The sequence below is a fragment of the Lacerta agilis genome, chromosome 1 (genome assembly GCF_009819535.1).
Source record: "Lacerta agilis isolate rLacAgi1 chromosome 1, rLacAgi1.pri, whole genome shotgun sequence".
Classification (NCBI taxonomy): Eukaryota; Metazoa; Chordata; class Lepidosauria; order Squamata; family Lacertidae; genus Lacerta; species Lacerta agilis.
Window position 1 is genome coordinate 63,567,219 of NC_046312.1, and position 12,470 is coordinate 63,579,688.

Sequence of the window (12,470 nt, forward strand, 5' to 3'; positions counted from 1 at the left end):
CCACAGCCGAAGAAGAAAGAAGGAAATGCCACCAAGAATAATAATATTGGGAGGAGACACATGGGTTTGCAACAAGTGCCAAAACATGGGTGGTGCTTTCAGAGTCACAAAAAGGAGTTCGAAATAAGACATGTAGTTTAGACTCAACAGTAAAATACTTAAAAACGAATGCAGCTACTTTCCCATTAATTCTGTTTCCACAAAAGCATTGATAAATATGAGCAGTTTCCCCTTCACTCTTAGGTACATACAATGTGCATCTCTGGCTAAATCTTGAATTGCGCAATTAAAAATGTATTAAATGTATATCTGATTCAGAACTCCTTTGTTTTCTGTATCTGCAGCCAGTCCAAGGATTTGACTATGCCAAGCAACATTTGGGCCAACAGGGAGCTGAAGATGAGGTTTTGCCTGTTACCCAAGAGACTGTAGTACTGCCGCTTCCAGTGAGAGATGCTCCTGCCTCTCAGGAGAGGGAAATTATTCAGGATGGAAGCACTGCTAAAATTGCAAAGTCCAATGACACAAGAAAGAGGTAAGTATTAACAGCAGAAGGAACACCCTGGACAGTCTTAATTTGAAACTGCTGTGGAATTTGCAACCATTACAGTGCCTATATCATGGTCTTTCGTGTGTGTGTGTGTGTGTGTGTGTGTGTAGAGATATTGGAGCCAGAGTGATGAACTGCTATATTGATTAGCTAGGCCACCCAAGGTCACCCAGCAGCTGCATGTGGAGGAGCGGAAATGCGAACCCGGTTCCCCAGATTACGAGTCTACCGCTCATAACCACTACACCACTGTGGTGTAGTGGTTAAGAGCGGTAGACTCATAATCTGGGGAACCGGGTTTGCGTCTCCGTTCCTCCACATGCAGCTGCTGGGTGACCTTGGGCTAGTCACACTTCTTTGAAGTCTCTCAGCCCCACTCACCTCACAGAGTGTTTGTTGTGGGGGAGGAAGGGAAAGGAGAATGTTAGCTGCTTTGAGACTCCTTCGGGTAGTGATAAAGAGGGATATCAACCAGCAACCTAAAACTAGCACGGGGACAAACAGAAGAAGATACCTTCACCCCCATATGGGCCCCCTTCATCACACACACAGCTCAACAAGATAATGACAAAAACCTACCGACAGCATACAAATCAATATGGCTAACCTGATCCAAAACACCCACCCACCCCACTCACACAGAAGACCAAAGATCAACACAGCCAACCACAAAGGAACAATCACACCCTACGCCAATCGCGACCTCTCACCGCCAAAGAAACACAAGCGAGCAACAGAGAACCAACACAACCGATGCTGACACCAAATCCTACATACACTAAGGAAAATAGAAACATCGCCTCCCCACCCCACCCTCACCCCACCCCACCCACCTCCTTCCCCCTTCTCTGCCTAATGTCTCAACAACCCAAATTGATCTGTAAAAATGTTACATGGAAAAATGCGAGAGACATTTTGTAAACCAAGAAAATCTTTAATAAAAATAAAAATAATAAAATAAAATAAAGAGGGATATCAAATCCAAACTCTTCTTCTTCTTCCTACAGAAAATATTACTATTATAATATATTTTTGCAAGTTCTTCTTGTTTGAGGGATATTGGTGAACGAAAAGTGACTTTCTACATTTTGTTAGGTGGCCTTTCATTTTATATAACCACTTAGCTGCCGGCCCTGCCTTGCTCAATACATTTTTGTTTGTTTGCTTAATTCAAATGATGAGAGCTGATAAACTGAAACTTAAGTCAAATAAGATGGATGTGGTTCATTAGCCCAGGGACATGGAATTGCTCTATCCTCTAATGGAGCAGCTTCACAGGTTGGGATTCCACTAGTGAGTCCTGTCAGTGAAAGCCCTGCACAAAGACTCAGTTGCTCTATCCACTCAGATAAGGCACTCCACATAAATTTAAAATACAGTGGTACTTAAGTACTTAATTCGTTCCGGAGGTCCGTTCTTAACCTGAAACTATTCTTAACCTGAAGCACCACTTTAGCTAATGGGGCCTCCCACTGCCTCTGCGCCGCCAGAGCACAATTTCTGTTCTTATCCTGAAGCAAAGTTCTTAACCTGAAGCGTTATTTCTGGGTTAGTGGAGTTTGTAACCTGAAGCGTATGTAACCTGAAGCGTATGTAACCCAAGGTACCACTGTAACTACAAAACACTAATTAAAACAGTACAGTATGATACAATATAACAAGTAAAATAAGATGACTTCAAAGTCCAGACTTTTCATTTAAGGCCAAAATTGCTCTAGAGAAGAAACTGTTCTTGAGACGGCTCATTCTCACCTTCATTGTTCTGTATCTCCATCCCGATGGCAGGAACTCGAAGAAATGGTGACCAGGATGCGATGGATCTCTTGATATGTCTAGTGCTTTTCTGTGGCACCTGGTGATACAGATTTGTTCTAAGGTGGAGAGTGAGCAGCCAATAATGCTCTCTGTTGTTTTAATAATTCTGCACAACCCTATCCTATCCTCAGAAAATAAAATTAAAAAATTCAAAAAATCCTTCCAGTAGCACCTTAGAGACCAACTAAGTTTGTTATTGGTATGAGCTTTCGTGTGCATGCACACTTCTTCAGATATCCTGAGAAGTACAGCTTCTGTACCACACACATAAACCATAAGTGAGCATGCTTTCAATGGCACAGTGATAGAAGGCAAGCAGCAGCTTTTGCGGAAGATGGTTTTTCCTTAGAATTTTCAAAAAGTACGGGCTCTGCTGCGCCTTCTTCACAAGCCCCCTTGTGTTGACACTCCAGGACAGATCCTCCTGTAACTCAGTGCCCAGAAATCTGAACGTTGTTACCCTCTCCACGCAGATTCCGTCGTCAAACAAAAGTGGCTAGACATCGTTCTTCTGTCTCCTGAAGTCCTCCACAAGCTCCTTTGTTTTCTTTGTATTTATCAGCAAGTTATTAACTCTGCACCACTCTGTCAGCCGCTCCACCCCATCTCTATAGTCCGTTTCACCCTCCTTTTCAGAGATTAGCCCGATCACGGTAGTGTCATCTGCAAATTTGACAACCCTATTATTAGGGTGAGCAGCGACACAATCATGGAGCAGTGCACCGTTGTGCGCAAGAGGGGGAGGGGGGAATAAGCTTACTTTTAAGCCAAAATACTTGCCCTGAAGGAACAATTGCCTAGGTGTGACATTGAATTCCTCCTGCAGTTTGTGAGTTCTGCTAGATCCACCTATATCATTGGAGACATTCTTTGGATTTTCCTCCTCAGATGCCAGACTTTAATGGGCTAGCCCTGCCTGTCTTCAGTCACCTCAGGCTTCTCTGCATTGTCAGAAAGATGAATATTTGGAGATAACATAGTTTCCGCAATAGAGATGTAAGAGATTTGATTTGTTTTTATTTCATCATGGCAATTTACCAGAGTAACGTAACCAAAATTATAGGTCCCTTTCCTGAAGATCTTGTGAACTCAGTTTCAGCATCTCAAGAGAAGGAGGTGCAAGTGTAACATACAGAGAATGTGCAGAAGTATTATTAATTTATTTACTGCTTAATGCCAAGATAGTTTCTAAGTACAACTACTCATACTTTGGATTTATTTCAGTAAGGGTGAGGATTTAAAGTGGGGGGGGGGCAGACTGCAGAAAATTTAGACTTAAAAGCATCTTAAGAGAGAGTTTTGCTAAGCTAAATGGGGCCCCTCTAGACAACCTGCTTATTGAACATTTATCCTGATTTGCTTGCACAAAGCTTACACAGAGGCTAGATTATTATCCACTCTTTATTACACATTGATTCTGTATTTTTTGAGGGGCAGTTACACTACAGCGAGCATTCATCTTGATTTGTTTGTGTGGTGTTTACATTTCCTCCCGATAGCCATTAATCCACACATTTTCAATGCATTTACCTGTCACTTTCCAACTGAAACAGACAGGTTTTTTTTAAATTAGTGAAGTAGTTGTGCCGGGCAACAAAGCACTTTAATCCTCCTTAAATGTGCAGACCTAAAGTTCTGGTATGCGGCTGAATCAGTCCCATGATGGCTTGGAGGTGCTGCAGATAATTACTACATCAGTGCTAACCACAGACTTGAGGCTACCTAACAGCTGTAGAAATTGTTTACTTTCTGTCAGACCAAAGATTCTTTAATTATAAAGATAAACTTGTCTTATATTTATTTGAAAATGCTCTTGTCTTATGCCCTGACAGTGATTGCTCCTTGACTTGACAGTAGATTACCAGAACTCATTACAATAAAGGAGTCGTTGTTGATTTGCTCCATTTCTTCTGATATCAATACTACTAAGGGGAGCTATCTCATATTACAAAATGCATTTGTAATAGTACTACCAAGTTTCCCTTTAAAAATAGCATCCTTATAATTTATCACCTAAGCCTTTTGCTAAAACACTTAGAACTGCATCTCACATCACACTTAAAAGACATAGGTATGGTAACTTGAAGCTCTCCCTAACAGTCTTACAAAACTTGAAGAGTCCAATTTTCTACAAGACTAGGAAGGGGAGAGACACACCAGGTGTGACTTATTGCCACCCTCCTTTTCTTTTGTGTTTATTGTTTACTGTGTTGCTTCTGTGGACAAGGAGGGGGGAAGGTTTTGTGGTTTTTTTGCTGTGGATGCTTGTGGGTTAGATTAGCAGGGGTTGGTAGCTATATTCTGTTATTAGCTTTATTGTTCAAAAATATGTGTGCATAATACTAACCCATACGGCATATGCATACCAGTCTTTAACTGTGATTCCTGCATTGCAGGGGGTGAACTAGATGACCCTTGGGATCCCTTCCAACTCTACAGCACTTTGATTCTGGTATTGAAAGTTTGCAAAATTATATTGAGAATATGCATTCACAATTGAATATCTCTTCTTTTTAAATGCCCATTGATACAAGACAATCTTGCAGAGGCTAAAAAAGGTTTTTCCCCCTTCTCATGCAGACCCTATAAAGCAATTCTTACTATGCAGTTAGAAATACAGCTGTATACAGACTCTATACATGCCGAACAGAATGAGAGTGAAGCCATATTTCTGAAAGAGTGCAAGGAGAAAGAGTTTTAACGGCCTCTGTATTGGGGGGGGGGGGATAGTGTTTTTTTTTTGTCCTTTGCAATATTTCCCTTTATCTCTCTGTGAGTTTACAAAGGAGATGCATTCAATTGTGAATGCATAGAAATCTTTCTAAATTCTGAGCTGTTGTGAAAATATACTGTGGGTGCCTCATTTATTTTATTGTGTTTCTTTATTGCAACATTCTTATCTTTCTTTTTGTATAAGAATCAGGCTTGAGAAGTCAGCGATGCAAACCAAGCTAATGCAATAACCTTGAAATGAGAAATATGCAGGAGAAACTTACAGTCTTCCTTGTTGCTATGGTTACTTGCAGCAGGTCGCCTAGTGAGAACGGTTCTGTCATCAGCAACGAATCAGGAAAGCCCAATTCAGGCAGAAGCTCTCCACAGAAAGTAATGGCACAGCAGAAAGTGACAAAAGAGGAGGGAAGAAAGAGAAATGGTGAGAAATGTTTGCTGATGAGAAATCTACTGTATACCTGCCATTTCTCCCATGCTGCCACAGAATATGCAGTATTGCAAGCCACTCTTTTTTATGCCCTGCAAATAACAACCCTCCATGCATCTATTCTTCTCTCTAGCTTTGTTTCCTCTCTTTGTTTATACACATTTCTCTGCTCTATAACGCTATCCATTCATCACCAAGCTCAATATTCGTTCAGACTCTTGAATCGTTGCAGTCATTGGCTTGTTTCCATAGTACATTAAGAAAATGGGGTACAGTGGTTTGTATTCATGTACCTGGATTTGTATCCATAGCAAATAGCCCCTTTTGTTTTGTTTTCAGTGTGGCTTTCAATTCTCCCAGATCTGATAGCATGCCTTAATTAGGCATAACTGGATGTTAAGATGTGGTGGTCCACAGCGCTGATGATTCTTTGTTCTTTAGGCACCCTCCTTTTCCCTCTGCCTTTGCTAAGGTCCTAAGCAAAAGGGCACCCCCTAAGATTCTCATTTTTCATATTGAAGCTGTAGGCTTTGTGATTAATAGTGTACCGACTATAGTTAATGAGAACTGGATATTAATTCCCAGCATTTTGTGATTTATTTTTTGCTTGCTTACTGCTCTTCTTGAGTTTTGAATGTTGTATATTGTAAACTAATGTGTGAAATCAGTCTTTTTTTTTAATTTGTTGCTGTCTGATTATCAGTGAATGGCTTGATCTTAAAAAAATATGTGGAATGTACTATATTTTGCACTAATGTAGACTTACAAAGCTTGCATTGCAAACAGCATTACATATGGTTCTAAAGCTACTTAACTGATTGCAGATGTTTAGGATCAATGTTTGTCCTCCATCTTCAAAGCACTTAATCTGGAAAAGATCCATTGAACTATGTAGTAGTCCCCTGAGTAAACTGTCCCCTGAGAACACTGTAAAATATGAATCCTGCAGTGGGTATAGATTCCTGCATTTATAGCAATTATGAAATCTTCTGTTTGCAAGGCTGATATCAAAATCCACATGAATCACAATGGAACTAGCAAATGGTAGCAATTTGAAAGAAAACGGCATGCTGTTTCCCATAGATTATATTTTTAAAAATCCTTCCTGAAAGTATTGAAGAAACACCATTTACAGTATTGTCCATTTGTCTGTATTAAATATGTTAGTGAGGGTGTTATTTTCTGTTTTGTTTCTTTTTTTCTTTGACATTTAGGTTTTAAATCCTCAAAGAAAATTGGTAAGAGATTTTAGTTTCTTAACTAAAACTATACTAATATTTCATTCAATTCATAATTGCTACAATTCTAATGCATCTTTACAATCACTGTAATGGCTACTAAAACAAGTTTTTCGCTATAAGGAGTGTGTGTGTGTGTGTGTGTGTGTTTGAAACCCATGTATTTAAACCCAGCTCTGAGAATTTAGCTAGGGTGAAATATTTTGCTTGCGGGCAGAAAAGTTAATGTAATGGTGGCTTGATTTGCTTGTCTACACAGAAGACTCTAGAGACTGTACTCTGTGTTGTACCCAGAGGACATTGTGGTGTTTCTTCCCAAAATGTTTTTCACCCCTCTCAAAAATGTCTCACTGAGAGGCCTCCCCCCTCCCATTCCCACTAGCCCCCTTGAGCAAGGGAGAACTCAACATAACCTCATGTAAACTTCACTGGATTCCAGTTTATCAAGGGGTTGCCAGGCTTTTGGGGCCAGTGGTAATTTTGAGAAAGTGCCATGGGCACCATCACAAAATGGCTGCTGGGAAGGGGCATGGTGGTGTGATACAAAAAAAGCTGCTTTAGTTGTGTGACATACTAGTTGCCACATCTAAAAGAGCAGGAAAAGAGACAGAACCGCAACATCAACCCTGTCATCAATGAGAAAAGGCAGCTATATCAGCCACCACTGCACTTGCTCAGAGAGTGCAGTTCTTTCTCCTCTTCTCTGTTCAGAATTGGGGGGAGAGTGGGTGCCCCATCCTGGTGTCTAATGAAATGTGGACATGTTAGAGGGGAGATGTTTGATGTATGAGACACCGAACCAATGCAGACAAAACGGAGCAGAAAGAGCAAGCAATCACTTGTGCATAATGGATTTTTGAGGGGATATATACTGAAACCGTTAACAGGTTCCATAGGAAGTACTTGCAGGCTCACTGGTACCCAAAGCACCTCATTAGTAAGCCCTGCTGTGCATGCAGATCAAGCAAGCAATATACCTGACTACTGTTTATAAAGCTCTGCTTGTTCGTATGGATATAGCTGTCAAGGTTGACCCGAGAACCAGAAGAGTTTGTTGCTCCTGCAAGTTTCCGGCCCAAACATGAAGCCTCTTACAGCTGTTCATGTCCAGGAGGGCCAGCTTATAGTCTGAGAATACTAAATATTCAGAACCTTCTCTGAAGGGGGTTGAAAGAGATGACTTTGGGGTCCATTCCAACTCTACCATTCTATGAACGTGCAATTCTGATATTTACCACATAGAACGTAGAACTGAAAGCTCCCAGTTCTAGCCTCAGCAGCTTCTTACCAGTGGAGAATTACTCAGTAGGCAGATTAAGCTCATGTTCAGGGCACCAGCAAAGCAGGGGCATGCACACGCACACAAAATTTGTTAAATAATTATTTGATGGTTCAAAATAGTCATCATGCGAAAAATCAGAACTTCGTTAGACTTCCTTACATCCCATGGCGCACTCTTCCCCCATTTTTCTGTTCTCTTTTTCTTACTTATTTTTGTTACTTATTTTGAATCACCCCTTCAGCTCTATCACACTTGGGGCCTCAGAGAGCTAAATACACAGTTAAACAACAAATCCAAAATGTAACCCCTCCACAGGGACAAAACTCAGGCCATGTGCTACAGTTTCCAACTGTAGCAGAAGCATAGTTCCAGCTGACTATACATTAGAAATTCCTGAATATTGCAGAGTCTTTACTTTGGTCCATCTTTTATAATCAACATGTCTGCTCTTGTCTCTTGGGTACTGAAACAGTTCAGCGTGTACTACTGTACTCCTCATATTTTTAGAGCATTCGCTCTTTTATAGATTTCACCTATATTAACTAAATTTCTAGGCAGACCTGATAATTTTTACACCTCCCTCCTTTTGTCAGACTCCATTAATGAAATTACTATCCAAGTGGCAAAATACTTTACTTCAGTGTGCATTACAAGGAACTGTTTGATTAAATCTCCCCACCAACCCTACTACCAACCCTACTAGCATTCAGCAACGCTTTCTAGGTGACTGTGACTGTGCTGCACCCCCCCCCAGCATTAGCCTTTCGCTGTGCTGTCAATTCCTAATAGTCCTCCGCTGTTCTGAAAATTGCAACTATACTTGTTTGACTGCGACTTAGTGGTTGATCTATGATTGTAATAAGAAAGAAAGACTTGCGTATGGGCAAGGGGGAACCACAATCTTTTCAGTGCTTAGGTGCTTAGGGCAGGCATAGGCAAACTCGGCCCTCCAGATGTTTTGGGACTACAACTCCCAGCATCCCTAGCTAACAGGACCAGTGGTCAGGGATGATAGGAATTGTAGTCCCAAAACATCTGGAGGGCCAACTTTGCCTATGTCTGGCTTAGGGCCTCTGAAGGTCTCAATCCCGCCTTCTTCTTACACTAGTGTATGGCCAGGTTCAGACCTCTGTGACACTGGTGACATATGTACAGGCTTTTAGGATTGTCCTACACTCATGTAGAACCCTGATAGAGACACATGCTCAACTGGCAAGTTCTCTCTCTCCTGGTCTGTCGTTTGGGAGCTTCAAAAGCTTTCTTCAGCCCAAACATCACAGCGACTGATGTCAAAAAGCATCAGCACACTTACAATCCTGTAGAGTATTTGCAGTTTGTGTAACAGAACTCAGTAGCACAGCATTTTGGCTAATCTACTTTATTTATATATAATACACTTGGAACATTCTGACTTAGCTCCTTCCTCTTTCTCATCAGACAGCAAAGAGAGAAAGAACAAAGGACAATAATCCCACTTCATGGAACACAGTAACAAAAACATCCTGTCTCTGTCACTTCCCACACTGTGGAGTGAAAACATACACTGTCATGTGATAGACAACAATCCCATGACTGCAAACACAGAGCAAGAATCCTAACACTCACTTCAATGGCTAGAGCGGCTTGTGTGGAGCTTCTGCCATTGAAATTCATTATTCTTATTCATACTTATGCATGAAAGTTCTAAAAGAGCTCTTGCACAGAGGTGTACCTAGGGCCCCTTGCGCCATTGGCAAGGAGGTGTACCTGTGTCCTGTTCCAAACCCCCCGCCCCCCCTCGAATAACTTTACTGCAATAGTCACATTGGAAATTACTACATTTTACATTACCTAAGTACCCGATGCATCTGGAGTGAGGGTGAGGTGAGGAGGAAGGGCAAAAAATTGCATGCCTTTGTGTTGTGGTGCAAGAAGAATAGGAAGCTTCTCCTGCATCACTGCATTGCCACACGCATACGCCATGTAACCCAGAGTGGTCTACCTTCGTTACCGCCTTGCCATTTCTCCTACCGCTTGGCTCCCAGCTTTTGTCTGAACTCATGACCTTATATCTGGGGTCATATCTGGAGACAGATATCTGGGTTGATTTTTGTCCCCCTGCTTGGGTCTGTGGTTTCACCAGCCCCTAGGTAGCCTCTGCTCCTGCATGACCAAATGATATCACCATATTTTTATTCTGTTCTTACAGATACAAGGCTGCATATACACCATACATTTAAGTGGCATTTGTTTTTCCAAAGAAATCTGAGAACTAGTTTATACTGTACTTTTCAGAGCTATGATTCCCAACACCATTAACAAACTACAATTCCCAGGATTCTTTGGGGGTGTATGGGCTTCAAATGTGTTTTACTTGTATGGTATGTACAAGCTGCAAGACCCAAGAAGCAAAGTATAAGCTGGAGCACACTTTGGCTAATGTATTTTTTCAGTTTTTAATGTATTTCAGAAAATCCAGGATCTCAAAATCAGAATCTCTTTGTTATTCACTTTCGTTGATACAGACTCAAAGTTAAGATTGGCTCATCAGTTGTCATAGTAACAGACCAATTTTAGAATCTGTTCTTCTGGCATTTAGTTAACAGAGGAAAGTGATAACATTTGGTTACTTTTAAAATATAAACTGTAGTACAGCTCTGCTTGAAAGCTTCCCTCATTCAGGTACAGATAAGCACACAAATAGGAAACAGTTGAAATGTACATTCAAGAAACACTTCACTGAAAGGCCAAGGGATGTAGCCAATAAAGCTGTTTCATTAGCACAAGGACTTTGGTCTCTGCAACGAGACCTCCTCTTCCCATGCCCCTTCCAAATCTGTTCTAGGCTCCCCCCTCCCCAACCATCCAGAAAAGATTACGGAAAGGGAGGAATAGGAAGTTCCGTTCTGTAGGCTGAGGTCCTTGGGCTACTGGGGCAATTTAGTTGAACACCACCCTTAACGTTTTGGGAGAGATGACCTTCTATTCATAGTTAGAATTGCTTGTTAAGATTTTTAATAGAAGATTAATTTAAAATCACTGTCTTTTATAGATCACCTCTTCACGGGTCACTGAGTTTTCCTGCTCACTTTCCTGCTAGTAAAGACAGAGCAGTGTTTGCTACAGCCAAATTCTGAATGTGCCTCTTCATAATATTAAAAATTGTATTCCTTTTTGTAGATGTGCTGCAGTAACTTAGTTTAATCTTGGCCAATGAATATAGAGTTGGCAAAGTTCACATAAGTTACTGGACTTTTTTGCATGGAGGAGGAATGATGCGTCTCCGTCTCTCCCCTCCCCCAACCTTTCACCAGTCAGATGATGTGACATGTGAGCTGGGCACTCAATGTTGATGCCTGCTCATGTGGCGGTATCACTCATGCTGGTTTTCTCATACCTTTTGTTTTGAGGAAGAAAATGCTGTCAATTAGCAGCAAAGGATTTTATGGTGAAAAGTACCTGTGGTTTTAATTTGAGTTATGCAGTATCTCACATTGAGTCATTGGCAGACAATAATTGTGTCTGTAGACAGTCAAAAAGCTTTCAATAAAGTATGTCACCAAAGGTTCCTGAGTAAGATTAGTAGTCATGGAATGAGAGGGCAGGTACCCTTATGGATCAGTAACTGGCTAAGGATCAAGAACCAGAGAGTAGGAAGAAATGGACAGTTCTCCCAATAGAGGGATGTGGGAGGAAAGTCCCCGGATGATTGGTACTGGTATCTCCAAACTTGATAAATGAGTACTAAAATAACGAGATCATTGTAAACAAGTGTAAAGTAATGTACATTGGGGCAAAATATCTTAGTTTCCCATATATACTGATGCGTTCTTAGCTGACAGTCACTAACAAGGAACAAGACCATAGGGTTGTAGGGTTGCTCAATGAAGATCGTGACCTCATGAAGACTGTGTGGTAGCTGTGGAAAAGGTGAATTCCATATTTGGGACCATTAGCAAAGAACTAAAAATAAAACTGCCAATATCAGAATGCAAATCTATACTGTACTACACTTGGAATACTGTGTACAGTTCACATCAAAGGATACTGAAGCATTGGAAACAAACTGATCAAGGGATGGAGAAACTCCCCAGTGCGGAAAGGCTGCAACATTTGGGACTTTTCAATTTAGAGAAGAGGCAAGTAAGTGAGAATGTGATAGAAGTGTATAAGACTATGCATGGTGTAGAGAAACGTTTTTATCCATTTATCATGGATATTAGAACTTGTTGAAGCTGAATGTTGAGAGTTTCAGGACCAATAAAAAGAAGCACTTCTTCAAACAGAGCACATAATTAAAATATGGAATTTGCTTCTACTGGGGAGGCTTAGGTGAATTCATGGTTAAGTTCTCCCTCCACTGTTGGAAGCAGTATCCCTTTATCTATGAGTTGCTGGGAATGGGGAGAGTTCAGCTCAGGCCTTGCTTCCTATAGGCACCTTTTA

At 41.1% G+C, this 12,470-nt stretch overlaps 1 protein-coding gene across 7 annotated transcripts in view; it reads left to right on the forward strand.

Annotated features, from left to right (window-relative positions):
- The window catches only part of KIAA1549L (KIAA1549 like), a 138,935-nt gene that overhangs the window by 88,668 nt on the left and 37,797 nt on the right, over window positions 1-12,470 (forward strand). For 5 of the 7 annotated variants that reach the window (XM_033151799.1, XM_033151771.1, XM_033151789.1 and 2 more), the window contains 3 exons: window positions 345-535; window positions 5,392-5,519; window positions 6,740-6,763. In XM_033151799.1, the coding sequence (XP_033007690.1) occupies window positions 345-535; window positions 5,392-5,519; window positions 6,740-6,763 (343 nt within the window). The remainder of the gene's footprint in view (window positions 1-344; window positions 536-5,391; window positions 5,520-6,739; window positions 6,764-12,470) is intronic. The other 2 variants (XM_033151781.1, XM_033151824.1) reach the window with 1 other exon arrangement.